Source organism: Rhamphochromis longiceps, linkage group LG23 (assembly GCF_057381845.1).
Source record: "Rhamphochromis longiceps isolate RC_006_pf linkage group LG23, R_longiceps_female_GT1.1, whole genome shotgun sequence".
NCBI lineage: Eukaryota > Metazoa > Chordata > Actinopteri > Cichliformes > Cichlidae > Rhamphochromis > Rhamphochromis longiceps.
Genome location: NC_140578.1, coordinates 25871375 through 25895336, shown reverse-complemented (window position 1 = coordinate 25895336; position 23962 = coordinate 25871375). Strand labels below are relative to the sequence as shown.

Below are 23962 nucleotides of genomic sequence, written 5' to 3'. Positions count from 1 at the left end.
CGAATAAAGAGTGTTTCCTCGGTATGCAACAATAGACCAGGCTTTCCTTACAGACAGCATGGTGATACAGCTTATCCAATGAAGTTCGTTGGTGACCAAAAATCTTTCTGGTACTTCTGACAATCCTGTTGAGAACTGCCTGTTTGTTCCTAATCGCCACAGTCAGGTTACCATAGGAGACTGGGATTTTAAATGCTTTCAGTCAAGCAGAGTTAAACTCTTTCCAAAACGTTGTGGGTAACTCCAGAGCCTCTAAACGTCCTGATAAGAAATGATCTCTGATTCGTTTTCTTGTTGAAGGAATCAGTGTTATCCATAATCTGTGGCATCTACCAGCGAACTCCAAAACTTTGGAAATACAAATTTTTCCCTAGCGACCAAACGTTGCTAAGAGGTTGCCAAACTGTCTCTAGACCTGCATGACTGGTCTAAGCTAACATTGAGTTGTTAGCTGTAAACTCAATGCAGACTAGGATTGCTTTGGTATGAACGTCAACGGACGATCTGATATCCTCGTGTTGGCGTTGTTCCCACATCATCATAATTAATGTTTTTCCAGGGTCCACATTACAAGTGACCAATCACCTTCTTGTGACGTCATACTTTTGCGACTTCGAAAAATACCCGCCTTCAGAAACAAATGTTCTTCGAGAAACCGCCTTTTGTCCGCCGATCCAGCAGTTTGAATTCCACTCAAGATACTTTTCTTTAATAAACGGTAAGCATTATACATATATTTTCCTTGAAATGGCTGAAATGGATAGCTGTTTGTTTGCTAGTGATAGGCTACTTGCGAACCAGTGTTCTCCAGACAGAATTGCATGTCAATGTATTATGATATATAATAAATGTACAGGTGAATATAGCTGTCATAAAAATGTTGTCAGGCAAAAATGCAGTAGCTTCCCTGATCATTTTACAAACATAAGTGAATAGAATTTGAACTAAAAGGCCTAGACTAATGGTTGTGTGCTGAATCTATGAATCAAAATATCACCTGGAAACGTAATTAACTGGGACACCGCGTAAATGTCGTCCCTGGGACACCGCGTAAATGTCGTCCCTGGGACACCGTGTAAATGTCGTCCCTGGGACACCGTGTAAATGTCGTCCCTGGGACAACAATTACACGATGGCCCAGGACAAATTTGTTAATTTCTGGATTACTGTTAATCTCCATGGAATCAAGAACTCATGTCCAGTTTCACAGCTGTGGACCAGTTAATTATGTTTCCAGGTGATATTTTGATTCATAGATTCAGCACGCAACCATTAGTCTAGCCCTTTTAGTTCAAATTCTATTCACTTATGTTTGTAAAATGATCAGGGAAGCTACTGCAATTTTGCCTGACCCAACCCCTGCGCCACGAAACACCAAAAAAGTTGGGGAACGCTGGTCTAGAGAACACTGGTTAGCTAATGCTGTCGTCAAGTAGCCTATCACTAGCAAACAAACAGCAAGCCAAGTGAGGAACATATGTATAATGCTTACCGTTTAAAAACTATCCTAAAAGGACTTCAAATTCGGCGGACAGGCGGCGGTTTCTCGCAAGTGAAGCGGAGCGCTGGATTGACAGACAGAGGCGGGCACAAGTGAAGAAAATTTGTTTTAAGGTCGAGAAGTCGCAGAAGTATGACGTCACAAGAAGGTGATTGGTCACTTGCAATGTTGAACCTGGAACAACATTTATTATCATGATGTGGGAACAACGCCAACAGGAGGATCGTCCGTAAGTCAACCCCAAAGACCCACTCTGAGCCAGGAAACCCCTTATTTAGGTGGACTGAGCTGATTGCTGTGAAGTGGGAAACTAATAAGACGAGAGGGATGATCTGACTTGTCATCAGGTCACACTTCAAAGCTACCGTCCATGTTGGTATGTGGGTGTGTCATTAGCGCGCATGCCAGACGTAACATGCACATCTGCGAAGGCACCATTAAAGCTGAACGACACTTATCCAGGTTTGAAGCAATATGCGCCGTCATCCTGAGGTTTTGTTTTTTAACAGAAGGTCTTTCTTAGTCCAGCATATTTCCTGCCAAACCTCTTGCAGTCCAGACTCAGGGAACAATGTAAACATTGCAAAACAAGAAACATGACAAAACAGGTCCTAAAATCTGATATCAATTAAGAATGAGAAAACATTTTGGGGCTCTCATGTGCCCCCTGTTCCAACAGTTTTGAAGCATTTGCTTGGATATATGCTTCTAAATCAGTGCATTCTTTGTTTATCTGCAGTGTCCCAACCGATGCTAACAACCTATGAGTTATGAGTAACTCTGTTCATTTCTCGTGCATCATTTTATAATCCTGTTCCTCTCAAGTAAAGCCTGACTGGACGTTCACTTCCTCCGCAGCTTCACTCGTGCTCTCACTGCATGCGCTGAGTACATACAGCTGCACAGGAGCGCACATATGCACTGCAGTTACACAGTGTGCGCGGTCTGCTGCAGAGATATTGTCTCTGCGAAAATTTGTGATGTTTTTGCTCAAAAATGCGTGTTTATTTCATCCATGTGCAGAAAGCGGCAAAACACATAAAATGGGATTTAAAGACTTAAAAGTAATTGCGCTGTGGTTGAGGAGGGGAACGTTACGAAACATGCACATGTTCTCCCTGGTGGGCTTCTGTGACCCTTTTTAAACTGTTGTTTTAGTTTCACTTTGCTCACACTGACTCACAGCTTTGCGTCCCCAGGCTCTCCAGCCGTAGGTCTAAACAGCCTGCAAGGAGCACGGCGTGTTTGTGCAGCTCTGACGAAGACGAATGGGATGGATGATTAATTTATTTGTGGCCACGTGATGTTTCGGGGAATTACAGAGAAGAGGACCCACCTACCATCTCCGTGATTTACTCTCACCCCCCTCCCCTCCTCTTCTTATTCTCTCTCAGTGATCTGAAAGCCAGTCTCCCGCGAGCGGAGCGCAAGCTTTCCTCTAATCACCAAAACGCGAATGCGCGGAGGAGAGACAAAGTGCACTTTGCCCCAAATTCGCCACATTTCTCCAAACTTTCAATGGGACCCGTGGACTGGTCCGAGCCTGCTGTATCTGTTTAACCTGGAGCCGCAGTCATGGTCTGTTGCGCATTTGGTTCAGTGCGCCTGTCTTTCTTTGGATTTTTACGCATCGCTCTGCTGCTGGGGGTCGTGCAATTAGCGGCAATAGCGCAACATGGTAAGTGCATGCCTTGTTTAAACGCACCGGGTCTTTTTAAAGACTAGTTTGAAGACTTTGCCGTGATCTGAGCTGAAATAGAAGCAGATGCAAAAAGCGAGACTGAGAGCGGACTTCGAAATGTGTTCTTAAATGGAATGCAGAGATAAGAAAGTGTTACGTGTAAAAAGAAAGAAAGAAAAGAAAAGAAATCTGCGTGACCTGGACTGCATTCCCATCACTCAGCTCCAAAGGGTTAAATGGACCCTTCAAAGGCACCAGAACACAGCCAAGCCAATCACAAAGAAACAGAGAGAAACAATAATTAGATGTTTGAATCTGGAGAAAAGATTTTTTTTTCTCTCCTTCTGATCTAAAGATGTTTTTAAAAGATTCTTAATTGGTGCAGAAATTATTATCTGATCACAAGTTTATTTTCCCTTTCATGCAATGGGGTTCTTTTCCCATCATTTAGAGATAAAGTCATGCATGTGTGGGCTTTAATTCACCAACATGGAGCTGATTATCATTTGGAAAAAATGTGGCAAGTTGAACCCAAATGGAAATAAAAATGTCAAACTGGTGAAGAGAGCAGGAAGTTAAGTGGTCATAATTGAAACAAGATCAGAACACAGAGTTATGACTCATTAAAGAGTATAATTCACTGTTACTTAATATTATACAGTAATTTCAAGGGATTGTTGCTCTCCCTGGTCTTCTTCCCTTGCTGGGATTTCAAAGAGGACTGTAAAAAGGTGCGCATAAAGGTCAGATTTGGTGAGCTGCTGTTTTCCCAGCTGTCAGAATTTAGGATGGGAGTGAATGCAATGACCAAAACAAAGAAAATCTTGGAGCTGCAATTGTGCCGATTACGAGTCCTGACTGTAACAAAAATGCGCTCATTTTACTCCAACCTGTCACCCTGTCTTGATCTCGCTCACATCTTTGTCTGCAGGGCGTCCAGCAGCAGATCAAAGCACACCATTGTAAACTTTAAGTCATAAAATGAAACACTGTGGGGTCTTCCCAGAGGTTTCCAGACATTACTGTGCCAAAGCAAAGTTTACCACAATTTGAGCACATTTTGTCCTGTTGACAGCAGCCTTCTATTGATTTGTACGTGACATTCAGTAGTAAAGAAAAGAAAAAGCTTATCAAGTAAAAAAGTACATTTAACCTGCTGACCTTGCAGATGTACCATGAACAAAAAGTGTTAAAACCAGCTGAACCTCCAACAACCATGCCACATTTAAAGTCACTTAAATCTCATGCTCATACTGAACTTTAACCGTTCATCTTGACTTGGCTACATACCGAAGTGCATTAAGTTGCTGCTATGTAATTAGTTAAAACGATGTACCTAATAAAGTTATCATTAGGTATATATGTGAATTATAAGTCTCAAGGTTTTTAGCGTGTGTGTGTGTGTGTGTGTGTGTGTGTGTGTGTGTGTGTGTGTGTGTGTGTGTGTGTGTGTGTGTGTGTGTGTGTGTGACAGAGAGAGAGATTGGTCCCCTTTATGAACACAACAGCATCACTGTCCAGTGATAAAAAGGTTTTACAGGTGTGCTGCTCAGAACAAATGAAGGTTGGGTTCAAAGACAGGTGAAGGCCGACCTGTGAGTACAGAGGACTCATGTTGTCATGTAATAATGTCCTAATAACTACCTGTTCTTTACACAACCACTTGTCCTCATCCTCTTCCTGAAACATCCTGTTGAAATTCCTGTCTTTTAAAGTTCTTCCTCCCCAAGACTAACTAGAGATTAACAATCCAACACAATGCGAGACTTCTTCACTTTCCCTGAAGTCTGAGGTTTTATTAAAGAGTTTCGGGGTCTGTCAGTAGTATAAATGCCACTTTCCAACCTCTTTAAGGAACTTGTGGCAAAATATGTATTTTCTGGTTATCTATCATTACTGCTTCAAACCGTGTTTTTAAATAAAGACAATGAAGCATTATAAGTGTTACCCTTCACAAAAAATGCTTTCATCAGTGAGAGTAACTCATCATCATCCTATCATTTTAGTATTTTCACAATTCATTCAGGCTCTTTGCCCTTTCCCTGGTGGTCTGACTGTGTAGTTTCTGACTGTGGGCCCTCTGGGGAAAAGGCCAACAACTCCCTTGGTGATAACACAACACTTTTGCTGAGAAACTGGAGTAACTGGAGTATTCCCAGTTAAGTCCCTGCACATCTGGGCTCCTGAGGGTCTTCTCTCCCAGTGGGATAACTCTAAACCCCCCAGGGGGGCTACTCATTTACCTCCCCCACTTCTTTGTAAACTCATTAAGACGCCAATTGGAACAGTTTAGCCAGCAGCACCGCCTTCCTGAAGCCCTAGTTGTTTGGACAACCTGTGACCTCGAATCTTGTCAGCGGAGCTTCCAGACGAGGTGGACGCTCAGACAGGCGACAGTGTAAACAAAAGCATTTGGTTTCAAGAGGCTGTCAGCACGCAGACCAGCCGGTAAGCCCTTGTTTAGGCTTGGGATCACTGGCGGCAACTTTACCCTGCCCAATCATGACTTTGTGGCTCCTAAAACATCCTAAATACCCTGAACATTTGTTTTCCCTGATGTGACTTTACTCATCTGCCTCTAAGGTTTGTTAACAAAGACCTCTGCTGACAAGTTTGACCTATTTCACTCCACAGATGTAGAGCTTTTGGGAGTGTGGCGGTGTGGAAAAGTACGTGTTTGGTGGAAATAATTCCTCCGGTCTTCTCAGCTTCCAGCTGCAGGCGGTGTTCAGAGGCCTGTCATGTGCCGTTGGTTTTAGCGTCCTTTCCTGGGGCGAGTTAAGAGAAGCGAGAGGCTCACTGGAATTTCTGTTATTCTAGGCAATTTAGATAACCTGTGGCGGTGAGATGTTCAACACCCTAACACAAAACAGCAAATTGTTTCTGTTTGTCACCTTTTCCTTTAGACAGCTTTGAGTTTTGGTCACTTACTGGTTCGTCACATAATTCTTCTGTTATAATAAACACACTGTTTTCTCACTCCTGGGTTTAGAGATCAAATCAGAAGGTCATACTGAAGTTAAAACTAAAGCCTGCTCAGTTAAATCCTTCATCCTCAACTTTAAACCGAGGCTTATGTCCGTTTAGTGTATAACTGATTGTTTTTTCACCTTTTTCTGGCTTTGCAAGACTGAGAATTAATTAACTTTGATATTGAGTGTACTTTAGTGTGCAAAAGTCTTGAGTTCGCTAGTTCTCCAGGCTTCTTGAAGGACATTCAAAGCTCTTCTTTGGATGTTTCTGCCTTTTGTTCTGTTCTCTGTCAACATGATCCCACATTGCTTCAATAATGTTGAGGTTCAGGATCTGAGAAGGCCGATCCATGACTGATAGTGCTCCACTGTGTGTTTTTCTATACAGGTATGATTTTACTGCATTGGCAGTGTGTTTGGGAACATTGTCATGATGAAAAAAGAAGCTGTTACCAATCAGATGATTTCCAGATGGTATTAGATGGTGGATCAAAATCTGATGGCACTGTTTCTGTGTTCATATTCCATCAATTTTGACAAGATCTCCAACACCACAGACTGAAATGCAGCATCAACAATGACATAGACTCCACCGTGTTTAACAGTTGCCTGTAAACACTCACTGTTGAACATTTGCATTTTTTTATAGATCCAACTAAAAAAATGGGAACAAACGATGTGTTTTTCTGAAAGGCTGCTAGTAACATAGTGCCTAAAGATACATTTTAAATCAGTTTCTTTTTTTTAAATTGTCTATTATGTGTAGATACAACGCTGGTGCATCACTTGAGGTGGGGCCTTTTTTATCCTTGAGTGATTCATAGGTCAGTGTGAAGTGGCGTAGGAAACAAAAAAAGAGTAAAAGTTAAAAGTTTTCACCCAAAGTCTTGTGATTTTGTTTTGTCTACCTCTGCAATGTCTGTCTTTTACACAACTAAACAGCAGGACTCTGACACAGATAAAGACCTGATCTAATCATGTCCAGTTTTCATTTAATTTAGCTCAAAGCAGATGGATTGAGAGGAAGGGGTTTAAGGTTTGAAAACACTGCTTTTTCCTGCAGAGGCAAGCTTCCAAGAGAACATCATCAACTTAAGGTTCTCATAACATACGCTCTCTGTAGCTTTTTGTTTAAGGCATATGAACAAATTCTTTTCCACATTATTTTGCCGTCTTTACCCCTTTCACGAGTTCTCAGTTTGACATCTTTGTCGTTCTTGTTCTCAGCTCCAGAGTGTTACCCGGGAGGTCATCGGAGTTTGAGCAATCCTTATCGAAGTGTTGACTTTGACTCCACTGAAATCCAGAACACCGCCATCCAGGATCTGATCTGTGACCACTCGCTGTCACCAGGCTGGTACAGGTTCTGGATCAACAACAAGCCAGCAGAGATGCCGACCGCCTGTGTTGAGGTAAAATGGTCAAAATGACAAGCAAGTTCTGTCACAGAGGTGTCTGTGCTCACATTCCTTCAAGTCTCTACACTGACTGCTTCCTTCACTGCCAAAAAGCACCATTAAATATCTATCATTCAAACAAGTGATATAATAGACACCTCCAGTACAGGTGCAGGGTATAATAACCACCTCTATAAAGGTAATGACTGTTTCTGTTTGCGGCCTCTTGCAGATGAACCGCTGTGGTACCCAGGCTCCGGTGTGGCTGTCACTGAAAGACACCTCACTGCCACGTCCTGGCGAGATCCGCCAGCTCTCCGCCTGTGCCACCTGGCAGTTCTTCCACGGAAGTTCCAAAGACTGCTGCCTTTTCCGTATCCCTGTCAAGGTGCGAAACTGTGGAGAGTTCATGGTTTACTACCTGCAGCCAACGCAGGGGTGCATGGGATACTGTGCAAAAGGTGAGCATTCATCTGCTTTATTTTTGCTGTAGAAGTTCAAAGTTTAATGAAAGTGTTGGAGCTGATGTAGATGGAAATATCAGCAAGACCCTAATAAAGGAAACCTGAGGTTGGATGGTTTGGCCAAGCCACTCTAAGGGATTCATTTGGATGAGAAAACGAAAACCTCACTGAATTAACTTTATTCTTAGATTACAGAGATGAATTATGGTATATGTTTTTAGCCTAATAGTAGAAAGATATTTGATGAATCTCATCTTTCAGTTGCTTCAGATTTGGGGCCCAGGCTATGCCCAGCAGGGGAGGTGGAAAACAACGGTCAATGCAAAGGTACAAGACTCTTAAAATATGTGTTCATCTCTGTATAAAGAAGGTCCCTGCATCCTCAATTTACTGTAAAAAATTAAAAAGAAAACCAATTATTGTGACTTCAGCAACTGCCCAAATCTGCTTTCAGAGGCCGTCCCGTCCCTGCCCTCCCGACCGGTGATCACTGCGGAGCTCATCGGCCACAGCGTCCACCTGAGGTGCTCCTTCGTCTCGCCACCATGGAGCCAGACGCTGGGCTTCCAGGTGGTTTGGGCCAGACACATCAGCAATAGCATGAAGGCCGAGATCAGACAGGAAGCCACGCTGAAGCCCTTCTCTGTGGTGGAGATGGATGGCGTTCGCTTCAGGCTTGGAGAAACGGTAATTCCTGCCAGACTGTGTTGAAAGTTTTGGGGAGCACATGTGGTGGGTTTGACCTCCTCGAGTGGCCCATGATCATGCTGAACTGATTTTTTTTTTTTCATGAGTTCAGGCTCACAGAGAAAACGCAGAGAAGCAACATGTGTCATATGCAGTCGAGAGAATGCAAGAAAAGGGTGGGGAAGTTAAATCAGTTGCAGTTTGGAAAAGCCTTGCTCCATATGTGTCCCATTTAAGCCGATCTCCATTCACATCTTCACAGTGAATTCTAGGAAGTTATTTTTACATGAACCGACGCACGTATATAAAATAAAGCTGTTTCTTACGTTGAAATCTTGGCAACTCTTCATTCATGCAGTAGTGTAGCTGTTCTTGCACAACGATAAAGGAAGTGTTTGGGTTATATTAAATATAGACATTAAATATGGATATTTCTTGTGAGATACCATCTTGTCAGCTGTTTGGATGATGCCTTCTTGCAGACGAAGAGAAGTTTTGCACGTTATCATTTGCCTAAATCCCAAAATGTGTATTTTTTCTGGTTCCAGAGTTGTCCATGTGGCTTTCCTTTTTCAAAATTCTCGAGTACTTGGGTTTTGGGGCTGCCAAAGTTTTCCTTTGTTTGTTTTTTTATCCAGTTTCAGCAGAAAGATTGCATTATTAGGAGGCCCACAAAATGTGTTTATGCAGATGTTCCAAAAAGCAAAGGGAAAAATAGCCCAACACTTAATTATCTTGAGAAGGGAAAAATGGCTTTGAAAAATATCACACAGAGGCAGACCTTACAGTATCATTGCACACCAACGCAGGGTACCCACTGGCTTGTCTGCATCTTGTAATCTGGTCATTTCTTGGGGTTTGCGACATAGCCACCAGATAGGTGGGTCAAGATGTCCTCCTGGTCATTGTTTAAAAATGTAGATTTTTTTTAACAGGCAACAAAAAGCCAAATGAAAGTTTATGATTTCAAGATTGAATTAAGCAAATGCAAACCCTGTTTTGTCCTTCGCAGGTAGTGTTTGCTATTTTGCTACCAACACCTTCTCAACTGTGACTCCTCAGCAAAACTCTACAAAAAACAAAAAGTGTCCAGCACCAAGAACCATCTGCATTCAGGGCTTAGGAGAGAGCAGATTCACAGTAGCACGAAAATACCAGATACATTTTATGGTTTGTTGTAGTTCTGGGTTATTTTCAGAATGCTCCAAATTATTATTAATAATCAAATCAGAATGCCAGCAGCTTTATTTCTTTACCAGGTTGCCTTTAGGGCGATGGAAAGAGTTTATTCAATAAACCTTAGCACGTGGATGTTCTTTGACGTCATCTTTGTGTCCTAGGAGGATCGAATTTAGCTTTGTTTTGAAAGCTCAGTATGCAAGACAATAATCAGAAGAACTGAAGATTTACTAGGAAGAATAATTGCTAATAGCACTAAAACCAGACAGCAGCAAAAGAATAAAGAAATCCGAAGATTGGTTAAAATGACAACTAAATATGAGTAGCTGTCGACAAGATTGCCTTCTTGCAGCTGAAGCTGACGCTGAGTCGCTGCACTCCTGCCCTGCACTGGAGTAAAAACTGTTATGATTGACCTTTGTCTTTCCAGGATGTCAACACGCTGCTGCACAGCCTCATTTCCATACAGCCAGACTGTGCAGGCTGCTGATAGCTTTCATTTCCTTGAGAAGTGATATGTTGCTAGGAAACACAAAGTTATTTGATTTTTCAGCGTGATACCATTTGACACCGAGGTGATGTCACTCCCAGTTTTTGTCATCTTGCAGCTGTGGACCACGTTGCTCCCATGTCTGTACACCGGGGTTATGTTAGTTTGGTCTAGCAGATGTTATGCAGGGCTGGGTTTGCTCATGGGGCTCGTCTTTAGCGTGTGTTGATATAGCAGCTGGGCAGGGTCAGAAGTCATCTTCATTTCTTTTAAACCATGAAAGAGAGTTAAATATTAGTGCTTTTGGAGCATTGGTTTGTTGTGTTATGAGCTATATCTGGAAACATTTTGATGAATCACCAATACAGTGACAGTTGCACACTGCTGGTCTTTTTCATAACACAGTGTGAAAAGGTAATGCACTCTTCCACTCTCGTTTATCCACATCAGTTGACAGTTACATAGCTCAAGTTTGTTTGAGCAATCAAAATGTGAAAGGTGGTTTCAAACTCCAGTATACCTTCATCTTTTACTTCTCTTAGATCAGTGATTCACAGAAAGGGCTACAAGTACCCCAGTGTGTACTTCTGTAGCAGAAGTAGATTAGCTCAACTGATCTGAAAAAAGACAACAAGAAAAAAGTATATGAAGGACAAATGTGATGATGGGACTTGAACAGCAGAAACTGCAACTGAAAGAAAATAAATGCATACATGAGTTAAATGAAAACAATTATAAAATGAAAATACGTTGGACTTGGTCACTAAAAGAATGCTAACAGCTGATATTGCTGGCTAAAAATATGAAACTAGTAAGTGTGTAAAAAAACTAAAAGCAGTGGAAATCAGCGGCGCATTTAGATTTTGAGCCAAACATGCACGATAAACAACTGAAAAACTAGTTAAAATGTATAAAATGTTAGACATTATTAGGTAAACCGACTGCTGTAGCTAACAGTAAAGAATTGGATAAATGATTCATTTAAACATCCAGATTTAGTGTTTCTCAGTTTTCAGATTCATAGTTTAACAAGCGATGTTTGCTGATGCTAACACAAAGCTAGCCAAGAAGCCAGACTGAGGTTAAAGTTTGAGTGAATGCCGACCTCTACGTAGACTCACTGTAGCCATCGCTTTAAAGTCTCTTTGTTTTTTTGTTGTCCATTATCAGTATCTAGCATGTTTAGGTTTAGAGACATAGTCCAACCACTTTTGCTCATTGTTTGGTTATTTATCTATTTGATGCATGCGTTTATTTGTAGCTACAGTTTCTGCTGTTCATGTCCCATCATCATGCTTGTTCTTCAGTAGCCACTAAAGGTAGTGGATAAATGGTTTAGATAAGAAACCAATAGTTATGGATAAAGAGATGAGATGGTTTTCTAACCATAAAGGGGTTTTGGGGTCTGGCTTTGTTGTTAAGTCGGATGAAAAAATGATTTAAAAGCAGCTGATTCAGACTTCATGCTTCAGCTGATATTTCCCCTGTAGTTCTCCTGCAGTGTGTCGACTTTCAGAGCCAACTCCAGCCACACAAGATCGACTTCAAAAGACAGTGAGAGTTTCTACGCTGGGCTGAAGGTAAAGCCTCCTCTGACTGTTTTAAAACCCCAGTTTGGTTTCATTTCTCAGTGAGAACCTCATAGACTCTTATTCCTTTCTCCTCAGTTCTCTCCAGATGTGCTCCACATAGCAGAGAACAGTAAGGAGCACGAGGTGACTGTCCACAGTACCGTCCCCATCCCCTGCTTCACCTCCAACATCGGCCACCAGTGTGGAGTCCCTCTGGCTCTGACTGTCAACAATCCAGGTCAGACCTGTGGGAAAACAGGAGATAGAGTCTGTGTCATCACCTTTATCTGCAAGGACATAATAAATCTACAGCTTGAGTATATTTAAGGTTAACCTGCAATTTAGTTAAGTACTGCCTGCAGCAACCACTACAGTTGGACAAATATTGCCCCCATTTAAGCATTAATGTACCCGTTATTGGGTAATTAACAAAAATCACCAAACACAAATTAGAGCAGCTGAATTAACTACTGAGGCCACAGTCGCGCATTAATAAAACAATCAAAACAATTTCAAGCATTTCTCATTTCCTCTGGGATCTTATTATTGTTATTCCCAAACTCACCTTGTACATCATCGCATTGAAGCCGGCTAAGAAAGACATCATTACAGTTGTGCAGGCAGCTGTGTGCTGTCTGTTAACATTAATTTACTGCTGTGTTGACATCCACAGACAGCCTGGGCCATGAGGTCTCCAACGTGGTGCTGTCCGCCTGCCAGGTGCAGCTCCAGCCAAACACCTGCAGTGAAGGCAGCTGCGGTTGGGCAAAGTTTTTTGTCACTGCTGTGACTGATTTCACACGTGATGGGAACCGCATGAGCCTGATCGGTGCTTCGCCTGGACCCTCTGCACCACGCCTTTGGAGAAGCTACGTCCCGACATCCCTCAAAGTGAGTGAGGTCATTTAGAACGACAGATTGTTCGTGTGGATAAAAACAGAATAAAATATGATTATATGAAGTTTTCAAGTCATTGCATTCTGTTTTTATTTACATTTTATGTGTACAAAGTTTTGGAAATGGGTTTGTTTGTGTGGTGAATACAGAGTCTGCTGGGATCTGAAGAGCTAGAAATTGCAGCTACAGTTGTCCTACACAATATCCTTGAGGCAGATTGAGAGATGCTTGACGATTTTTCCACTTTTGAAATAAATTTCAAACCATTCGTGAGGATCTTGGAAGGAAACCCTGAGGAGGTTTGGGCGACAGCTGGAATCTGAGGCATGCAAGTTAAATGTGGCATGTGGAGCAACCTTAAGAGGACTTTCTTTTTTGGAAAAACTGTCACACAAAGGCTCTCCTCTGGCCCTTGAGGAGCTTTTAATAAGATCTATAGGGTCACTAGTGGGTAAAAGCTGGGTTTGTGGCACCATGGATGCTTTGTGCTAGGGTCCTACAATAAACACAGTCCTTAAATGGGTTCCTGGACTTATTCAGGATAAATAGAGGGTCTTCAAGTGGCATTTCAATGGATTCCATTATGCCTAACAGGAAGAGAGGACCAGCTTCTAAAGCTAAATGTCGAATGAAAGTATTACTTTAATTAAAGAGAAGTACTACAATGGCTCCAAATAGCAGGTTTTTCCATCATATTGTTTACACATACACACAATTATACAGTTCTTTTTAACACTGAAGGAGAGGTTGTGGTTCAGGACCAAACATGCACTTGTTTGATGGTTTGACATAATACTTAAAGAGCGCCTCTCTAAGCGGTCATTAGTTGTGTCCATACAAGCGGTGACATTATGTAAGATGTGATGTCAGCCCTCCAGACACTCTGTCTCTGAGGAGCTTTTTCATCTGTGTTCAGTGAAAACATCAAAGCCTAAGACCACAGGGTCAGAGGGTATAGCCCCCTTAATCTTTCTTCTGGTGACCTCTACCTCCCACCCCCAGGTCACGGTCCAGGATATTCCCACTTCCACGTGCTACTCTTTGACTGACCCGCATATCATTACACTAGATGGCAGGTAACTTACCTCCAGCTTTTGTTAAATGAATCCATTTATAGGGCAGTTAGTGCAACAGTTAAAGTCTTCAAATTCTTATTAAAAAATCTGCATTTCCTTTTCAGGCGTTACGAGAACCACCAGACTGGCACATTTGTCCTTTACCAGAGCCTCTCCAGGGAATTCGAAGTCCATTCTCGCCAGTGGGACTGCAGCAGTCGACACTACTCCGTTGCATGTAACTGCGGCGTTGTAGTGCGAGAGGGGAACGAGCTTGCCATCTTTGACATGTGCAATGGGCAACCGCAGGAAACGAGGCCACAGCTTGATCTTAAGAACCTCGGTGACAGTGAGGGGAGTCGGGTCAGGGTGCTGGAGTCCCACCAAGGGAAGAAGGTCACCGTAGGTATCTGGACATTTGGAAACTGGTGTCTAGTTATTTGGCTAAATTCATGGTAAAATCATGCAAGAATGATCTGTCCTTCATTCAGATCTGTCATATAAGTTGAATTTTTAATGCATGAGGAGACTATGTTAACTAGCTGTTGGATGTGACTCTCCTCTTGTAGTTGATCTTTCCTTCCGGGGCCTTTGTTAGGGCTGATGTTGGTGATTGGGGGATGAGCCTGTCTGTCCGGGCACCCAGCGTAGACTATGGAAACACTCAAGGCCTCTGTGGCACCTTCGACCGGAACGGCAACAATGACTTCCAGGCCTCTGATGGTGGGTTCTATGGCCCTGATGACTTGCACAGCTTCATAGAAACCTGGAGGTCAGTCTGGGACACAGTGTAGATTTCTAATTTTCAGAATTCTAATCTTTCCTTATTGCCACCATAATTCAGCTGAAGTCTCCACAACGTTATTTGTTTTCCTTTACTTTGTGTGTGTTAGGATAGCTCCTGGTGAGAGTTTATTTGACAAAACACCTCCTGGTATGACACAGGACCTCAGGAGGCCTTTCTGTCGGTGCCAAACAGGATCCAGCACTTCTCAAGAAGCTGGAAGGGGGACGAGAAACTTGTACAATCCCTCTGCTCACTCAGACTGCATAGCATATGATAATGTGGATTACACATCTGTGTTCCCCTCAATGGACACAACAGTCGAATACATCAAGAGCCTGGAAAAAGAGGAAAGCATTCTGGATATATCTGCCTTCAGCAGTCACCCTGTCGAGAGGCGGCACCTCTGGTTTCACGGCAAGAATAATCAGAACAGTGACAGGGATCCTGAACTGGACGATGAGTTCAGAAAGGATCTTCTGCTTTCTGTTGACAGGCCAAAGAGACAGGCGTCATTCCAGCCTGTGTTAATGGCACAGAGCCTAAGCCAGGCTGATCTGGAAAGCTACGCCTACTTTTTCCCAGAGGATCACCAGGTGGAAGCTCAACCAGAGGTGCAACCCCAGTGGCCCACGCCAAGTGGTCTCACCTCAGCCAAAGCCCTTGAAGTATGCCAACTGGCTTTGGTCAACTCCACTGTTGGAGCAGTGTGCCGGGAGCTGCTGGGACGCCGCCTTGGTGAGGCAGTGGATCTCTGCATGCTAGACCTACAGCTTAAAGATGACCTGGGATGGGAAGAGGCGCTGTTGCCATACCTGGAGAATGAATGTGAGAGAAAGCTGCTGGAAAATCTGACCCACAGAGCCTTGGAGGTGGCCAGTACACCGGGAATGCATGGGGAAGTGATTACTGCGCTGCGATGCCCCAATTTCTGCAATGGAAATGGAGAGTGTACAGAGTGGGGCTGCCAGTGTTTTCCCAACTACAGCTTCCATGACTGCAGCCTGGCTGTCAGTGAGTATCAGGAACAGTTATACATATACCAAACATACAACTACAGAGTAAAGTAGATTAAAAGTCACACTGATACTAATCTCTTAAAACTTGAAATTAGTTATATCAAGTCAAAAAAAACTTGCCTTTGAGCAGTCTCTCTTCTAATAGGCCAACCGGTTGAGATAACCGATTTGGAGAACAGTGGCCTCTGTGATATTCGAGTTTTCGACTGTCGCAGCATTCGGGTCTTTGGCCTCGGTTTCATTGACTCTCCTGACCTAAGCTGCTATGCCACTAGACTGAAGGTGAGATGAGGCTAAGGCTAAAATCAATTAAGAGAGTTCAAGTGCTGTTTTGTTCACCTTTCCTTTGAATTCCTTCTGCAGTACATAAACAAAGCGTGGGTTCCAGGGGAAAAACAGCGAACAAAAGCCACCTTCCTCAGCTCCAAGGTTTTAGACTGTGCTGTACCATCTCTGAGCACTGCTGCCATCAATACAGAAGACTTTATGATGGATGACAAACCATACGCACGCTGGGAGATTAAGGCAAGGCTCATTCTCATTTTCACTTGGAATTAAAATCTCTTTTGTTAGGTGTTGACTGCTTTGTCTAAAGGTCTTTGCGTTATCACCTTCCTCTTTTTCTGTACTAGGTCAGCAATGACGGCTCTCAGTACAGCCAGGCAAAGACGCTGACAATCTACGATGGTATTTGTCAGGTCTGTGAGGCCTCACGCTCTGGACTCTGTAAGTTAAAGGTAACTCGCATGCAAGACGGAGCAATGTTTTTGTTCTTGGGAAGCTAATAAAAATACTTTTCATTAAGATGGATAACATCTTAATGAAAAGTATTATTTTTATTATTATTCATTATTAAAATTGGCATCATTTGTTTGCCATCTTTATTTTTTGTTTGTAAAGCACTCAGAAAAGGGTAGGGAAGTCGAAAAAATGCCAAAATATGGATGTTTGTCCATCTGGAGCCCTTAATTTGAGAAATCCCATTTGCTACTTTTCACAATTTTAAAATTCTTTATTTGCCCTGATGTCGATCATAGGAAACAGTTGCTTTATTGTAAAGTTTCAGTCACTATATACATTTCAGAAGTTTTAATCTTGGTTTATATGCTTTTCTACGGTGGCCCCTAGAGACAAAGCACATACAAATTCCAAAGCACATACAAGCTCCGAAGCACGTGCAAGCTTTTGTTACCTAGTAGCTACACAAGCCAGGAAGTACCAACGACCGGATTTGGTGTGTGGTAGTAACAGGTAAATGAACTTTTTTTTTTAAATTATTTGAATATACATGAGTGTGGTTGTTCTTTCCTTGCAGGTGTTTTCCAGCAACTCCATGTGTTTGCAACAAACTTGCCGGGTTTTTTTTTTTTGCAAATCGAGCTCAACACTGCCCCTAGCGTCCTGGAGCACTTCCTTTGTGTTTTGGAGTTTGTACGTACTTTGTCTCTAGGGGCCACCGTACTTTTATTGTAATTGAGTTACATTTATAATTTAAAAACTTCTTGTTATTATCTTGTTATTGTTATCTTGTTATTGCAAAGGGCCAATAGGCTTATATGTTACCCATTGACCAAGTGGTCCTATGACAATTCTGGGTGGACAGTGCTTGCAGGTCAGTAGATCACCCTTTGAAAGCACCATATACATCTTGGCAACCAGTTTTATGCTAGCAACTGCCAGTAATCACTCGTTAACCGGTTGAGGAATTTGCACTTTTTCTTAGCAACCAGTGGTTGGCAAATCATTGCTAACTAGTCCTTAGGCCCGTGTGATGGAAGCTTTAGACTTGAAACCAGCAGTTAAGATCATAAACTCATAAAATGTTTACTGTGGTCATGGGTGGATGGATGGGTCAAGTGAGACGTATGATCATTTTTCTCTTTTGTTTACAAAGCTTTCACAATGGTTTAACTTCTTTTTGAAAACCAAAATGCATACCCTTGTTTCATTTACAGTTTATAAATAAGACTAACCATAGTGTGTAAGTATCCACAAAATCATAATTGCTAAAATAAACTTTGTTCCGAGCCATCAGCTGAAGAACGGCAAAACACTCTTGTACTAGAAGGGCACAGGGACAGTTGTTAGGCACTGGAGGAGACAAAAGGCCCATAAATTAGGCTGTGAGACAGCCTGCTCTGTTTTTGCTGGTCTGTTCTTATTCACATGGTCTCAACAGGTGACATGTTATGAAAACCTGGACACTCCAACGTTTGTTCGTGCTAGTCGGGGATGCTGATTGAGGATGCAGATGTGATTCAGTGGGTGTTTAGTGGAAAAGTGTGATGAGGCATTTTACATGCTGTTGGGGGGGGCGAGACGGTCTGCTGCTTGGACGACTACAGCAGCAGCAGCAGTTGGCTATTTTAAATCTCTACATTCTGTGTAAAAGAGGTACGTGAGGGGTCCTGTTGTTCCTGGAACTGTGTTTTATGGGAGACAGACAAACAGCCCAGAGCAAAAACACACAAACAGCTGTAGACAAACAGTATGTAGACATGTGGCTGCCAAGACTGAGCTAAACTGAATTAACTTCAGTAGAGATGTGTGTTTAGAGCTGATTTCCTGTTCATCACTAAACAAAACACCTGAAAAAAATGTGTTTTAAAATGTGAAAACATGCTAATATTGAAAAAAAAGTGAGTCCACAAGCAGATCTGTTTGCTTCTCTTTGTTTGTCAGGAGCGGACATGCAACATCGATGGGATGTGTTTTGCAGCAGGAGACTCCAATCCCAGCAGTCCTTGCCTCCTCTGTGACCCAGACGCCTCCAAATTCACCTGGTCTGTGAACCAAGGTACACACAACTCGAAGTGGATCTCACCGTCTGAAAGGAGAACAACATTTTCTACCTAAACAAACTCAGAACCATCATTAAATTCTGCCCGTGTACTTGGTTTTCTATCTGCCTTCCAGTCAACTCGAGATGAACAACATCAGGGAAAAAAGGCATTTATCTCACCGTGTCAGTGCAGTGGTAGCCATCCAACTGTGGTCCTGTTTGTCTCCATTAGCAGATCAAAGGAGCAGAGGTTTAGGTTTCCCAGCATGCCCTGACCTGCCACTTAACCACTCTCGGAGCGGGAGTAAATCACATGGTTGGTTTCCACAGCAGCACAGACAGGCAAGATTCATGCAAAAAGCAAAGGGACGCTGGAATAAATGACCAGCGTAACAGTTAGTCTTACTTTAAGGATTAAAATGTAGAAATGGATTTTATTTTCTCAGTTTTCACGTCTCAAAACTCAACTACAAAGTAGAAAACAGAGGAATAAATGCACAAGAACAAAACACAATATACAGATGAACTTGAATGCATCTATAAAAATTAAGCTGTATATTCATCTTATATAATAAATATACAGTTATGATCCATACTGACGCTGCTGTCCACCAATATCGGTTTACACTTTAGTACAAAATAAAGTGAAAATCCTCTTTTAGGAAGGCAGGAAACGCATAAACATGTATGTACATACAGTATATGAGGTATATGAGTTTGTACAATTCTAACAAGCTTGAAAGTCAATATTTGGTGTGACCACCTTTATTCTTCAGCACAGTCTGTCTCTCTTAGGCAGCTTTCTTGTCATTTCTTTAAGTTGTCTTCAGGAATAGTTCTCCAGGCTTCTTGAAGGACATTCAAAGCTCTTCTTTGGATGTTTCTGCCTTTTGTTCTGTTCTCTGTCCACATGATCCCACACTGCTTCAGTAGTGTTGAGGTCCGGGCTCTGGGGAGGCCGATCCATGACTGATAGTGCTCCACTGTGTGTTTTTCTATCCAGGTATTTATTGCATTGGCAGTGTGTTTGGGATCATTGTTGTGATGAAAAATGAAGCTACTGTCTATCAGATGCTTTCCAGATAGCATTGCATAGTAGCTCAAAATATTTTCTGTGTTCATAATTGATCAATTTTGAGAAGTTTTCCAACACCACTGACTGAAATGGAGCCCAAACCATGGCAGAGCCTCCACCGTGTTTTATAGATGGCTGTAGTCACTCCCTGTTGTAGCTCTCTGCTGACCTCCTCTGTACATACTGACAATGATTTCAACCAAGAAAGTCAAATCTGGATCTGTCACTCCATCAGACCTGTTGCCACTGATTTTCAGTCTAGCTCTTGTTTAATGTGGCATACCTCAGCCTCAGCCAAAACATTACTGGGAAATAAAGCTGAAAAGAAAAGAAAAGCTCAAGTCCAGAGGCGGTCATGCGTGCTTACAATGATTGTTCCAGAACAAACCTGGAGGTGTGTTTTTGCCAAACCAGGGTTCCCTGTAAAGAGCTTATTTCAGCACAGGAAGCTCCTGTCATCAAACGCTTGTAGTAGGAAGACAGTAAATAGTACGGTGGGAATAAGAGGTGGGATGAAGTGCATCTCAGTCTGTTTTTGTCTGCATTATCAGTCAACAAGCCTCCGACCTTCCACCGGCCTCAAAGCGACTTGCAGACATTCTCCAGCGAGAACTTCGTCTTCCAGTTTACTGCATCGGACCCCGAGGGCTCGGCCCTTCTCTTCCAGCTGGAAGAGGGACCAGACGGTGCTGTCCTCTCCCCTGCTGGCCTCCTTATCTGGAGGGTCCCATCAGTTCCAGAGAAGGAGGGGCTCCGGACGAGCAGCTCTGTCCGCTTTACGCTGTCTGACGAGTGTAACGCCCAGAGCACCTTCACTGTGGAGGTAGAGTGGGGATAAGCTGCTAAGCAGTAGTCTGCTGATGTAAATGTGATACACTGATGTTGTTAGATATTAATAAAATCCAGACATTCCTCAGCAGTGTCTGTGTTTCCCATCTGCAACACAGATTGTCGTGGTGCCGTGTGGCTGCCAGAATGGACGCTCATGCGTGACGGATATTAACTTTCCCGCCGGCAGTGGGAAGTACCTGTGTGTGTGTCCCGAGGGTACTCAGGGCAAACTCTGCGCCGACGACATAGACGAATGTCTGTCGGCTCCATGCTTGGGCAGCAAGTGCATCGACGTGGCCGGTGGGTACAGGTGCGAGTGTCCTGCAGGGCTGCGAGGTAAGAATGATTAAAAACCTAAAGATTTTTAATCAAAAATGAACAAAATAAAAGCCCTTGATGTTTAAGGCTGTTTTGTTTAGACACACTGGGCTGTTCTGACATCACATGTTTGCAGTCGCGGAGGATTAATCCCAGTGATGGTTTTTGATTACAGAATCAACATCCTCTGTGTGTGTTTTTGGCAGGTTTAACGTGTCTGGAGGATATCAATGAATGTGAAAGGAAGCCCTGTTTTCCGGGAGTGCAGTGCTTCAACAGCTTTGGCTCCTATGGCTGCGGCCCCTGCCCCAAAGGAATGGTGGGAAATGGGACTTCGTGCACTGGTAAGTATGGGCTTACTGCATTACTACCCATAGGCAGTTTATAAAAAATGGAGCTCCACTAAGAGACACTCATTCGTGAGCCTCTGCTCCTCCACATTTAACCCTTTATTGACCGGCCCTTCAAATTTACCTGTAAAATGGGCCCGCCGGTGGGCCCATGGTCAATAAAGGGTTAAAGGAGCCATTGAGGTGGATGCCTCCTGCATGCCTGCTAATTGAGGTTTTCCCAGCATGGGAGTGGACCCCTAGGCAGACCTGGTGAGATTATGTGTTTCAGCCGGCTTGGGAATATATCTGCTTCTGCCCCCCATAAGAGAGAGGAGGTGGCTGTTGAGAGGAAGGTCTGGGCATGCCTGCTTAAACTGCTGCCCCTGTCACCAGAATAAGTGACAGAAAATGTAGCTTCTAGGTCTGGAAATATTAAGGCTGTGTGGAAGTTCTTTAATTGTGCATTATTTATAATACCCAGCAGGGGGTGACCCCTCTGGTTTCAGGAAGAAGCCAGATTGTATAGAAGTCTATGGCTAACTGACCCTAATGCAAACCAACTCTTCCATGATGAGTGGTCAGATAACCAGACTGAACCAGAAGCTTGGTTAAGGCTACCAAACGCATCTGGTCGAGGTGCAACTTGCTAAATGACATAAGGGACCCGACAAAATATTAGTGGGAGTGTGTGTCTGTATTTTAGCCTGTATGTACACTTTTGGCCCAGTGTGGATTAGAGAAAATCCAACACAACTTCAAACGTGTGCGCCCAGTTCTTGTTTTTTTGAAGTCATTAACTGTACAGTGCTGTACAGCATTGTCCCATTGCATGCTGTGCAATCATTCCACCCTGGAAAAAGAACAGTTCAAAGAAATCATTAAAAGCCCAAAATTGCCATGACATTCGTGCCCATGATGAGTAGATGTAAACTTCTGACCACAATAGTAGAGCAGGGCGATATGGCCAAAAATATTTATCACGATATATATTTGAAAATTTGCGATAACGATATAACCGACGATATAATTGATGCAAGACAAAATACAACTCCACAACATTACTAGCGCAAAAAGACAACCTTCCATTTATTTTCACTTAAACAAGAAGCTGGTTTTTATGTACATTAAAGCTTTATAAAAATGTAACAGTGCAAATGCAAATTCCTTGCTGAAAGTTTAACCAAAAGGCATTTCCAGTAGAAATGGGCTGACATATCCTGAGCATAACCATGTATAATATCCACTGAAGTTAAAAAGAGGTGCTTTGCAACATTAAACTGCAGTGTGCAGTACGCATTTTTCGGACCATAAGGTGCACGGGATTATAAGGCACATTAAGCGAAACAAAGCAGTCAGATAAATCAAACTTTATTAAACTCATTCTTCTTGCTTCCTCCACTTCTGTACCATTGATTCATTAATGTTGAATTCTCTGGTAGCTGCTCTATTCCCATGTTGTTGCAGTATATTAATGACTAACCTCGTATTGTGGATGGATTATCTCAGTTGTTCTCCTGACTGAAGTTTGGTCCGTTTACAGCATCCTGCCATGCGATTGCATTTGTCTCTAACCATGAAGAACCTTCACGTTAACTTTTATAAGTGGAAAAGTGTTAGTGTTCGTCCTCCAGCTTCACTGTTTATGTTATGCTAACATAGCTGTGTCGCTAGCGATCACGTAGCACATCATTATATACCAGCTAGCCAAACTTCAGTAACCCTACAAACGTCACTGCTGTTTAGTTTCCTGTCTTCATTTATGTTGGAAGTGATAGCAGAGCTGTACGTTTGAATTTTTTCAGAAATCTCTCAGTCAGAACATGCAATATCATGCTTAGGTAACTAGCGAAACTAGCGAGCTAACTTCCGCTAGCTTCCTGCTAACTTCTAACTCCGTTAAATGTAATAACTTTTGTTTTCATGGATGCCTGGAAGTTAAACTTTATAGTTACACCTGGTAAAGCAGCAATGCTGATCGTTTTATTAAAGATGAAAGAATTTAGACAGTTTTTAACTCTAAGTGATGCTGCAGTGTTGTTTGACCTGAAGAATACGGAGTTTAGGACCCAGATTACTCCCAGATTTAAGAGCATCTTAGAACGGCCGCTTGCATGTTCTGCAAAAAAATGTGCTTTGTTGTGTATCTGACGGACAAACACCAAACCAGTTCCACATCACGGAAGTTGCACCATTTTTACAAACCAATTCTGGTTCATCTGTTTCACTCAACAATCGGCCATGTGCGTATGAAAACAAAGGCACTGCGCATGCGCGTTTTACTCCCATTCTATCGCGATATTTCATTTTCCTATCGTTGCCTAACATTATACCGGTATTACCGTGAACGGTATAATATGGCCCAGCCCTACACAATAGTATATGTCTTGAGCAGAAACTGAAAGGAAGCTAGGCGTGATTAAGTAACGTCAGGTGGCGTCACGGCACCCAAACGAGACCACTTATTTTCCTATAGTTAATCCTGCTTTCCAAAACAGCCCTGAGTTTAACAGACACTGCTGTTGTCTGAGAGGGTGTAGCCCCTCTGTACAGTTTACAGCCTCACATAATAAAAAAATAGTCAATTTCTCTATTCATTTCCCAGCAGCATTTATCATATGTTCATCTGTTTGTTGCTGTGATATTGGTTCGAGCATTCCAGCAAACTTGTAGCTAATTTTGTTGTTGTTCCAACTACATTTAAATTAAAGCAGCTATCCAAAAAAAGAGTGAATTCGTTCATTGGAGCCGTGTGTCCCGGAGGAGCACTCAGCAGTGAATGGAAACCAGATGGCTGATAGTGCTGCCTTGTACTGTGACTGCTCACGTTGTTTTGGAAAGACTTTTGGCTTCCACCAAAACTCAGTAATTATATAAAAATACATGCATAATATGGTAACTTCTGCTGTTGCAAACCTGCAGCTTTATTT

The 23962-nt window shown here is 42.6% G+C and overlaps 1 protein-coding gene across 3 annotated transcripts in view; it reads left to right on the top strand.

Moving 5' to 3' along the window:
• Positions 1 to 2670: 2670 nt before the first annotated feature.
• Positions 2671 to 23962, top strand: part of LOC146642066 (von Willebrand factor D and EGF domain-containing protein) — a 39703-nt gene continuing 18411 nt past the window's right edge. For 2 of the 3 annotated variants that reach the window (XM_085397613.1, XM_085397614.1), the window contains exons 1-19: positions 2671 to 3179; positions 7382 to 7566; positions 7784 to 8012; positions 8277 to 8342; positions 8470 to 8702; positions 11862 to 11951; positions 12039 to 12180; positions 12616 to 12833; positions 13842 to 13915; positions 14020 to 14296; positions 14464 to 14666; positions 14788 to 15692; positions 15843 to 15979; positions 16061 to 16222; positions 16330 to 16434; positions 18380 to 18494; positions 20106 to 20377; positions 20502 to 20721; positions 20910 to 21047. In XM_085397613.1, coding sequence (XP_085253739.1) covers positions 3077 to 3179; positions 7382 to 7566; positions 7784 to 8012; positions 8277 to 8342; positions 8470 to 8702; positions 11862 to 11951; positions 12039 to 12180; positions 12616 to 12833; positions 13842 to 13915; positions 14020 to 14296; positions 14464 to 14666; positions 14788 to 15692; positions 15843 to 15979; positions 16061 to 16222; positions 16330 to 16434; positions 18380 to 18494; positions 20106 to 20377; positions 20502 to 20721; positions 20910 to 21047 — 3874 coding nt within the window. In that variant the 5' untranslated portion in view covers positions 2671 to 3076. The remainder of the gene's footprint in view (positions 3180 to 7381; positions 7567 to 7783; positions 8013 to 8276; positions 8343 to 8469; positions 8703 to 11861; positions 11952 to 12038; positions 12181 to 12615; positions 12834 to 13841; positions 13916 to 14019; positions 14297 to 14463; positions 14667 to 14787; positions 15693 to 15842; positions 15980 to 16060; positions 16223 to 16329; positions 16435 to 18379; positions 18495 to 20105; positions 20378 to 20501; positions 20722 to 20909; positions 21048 to 23962) is intronic. The other variant, XM_085397612.1, reaches the window with a different exon arrangement.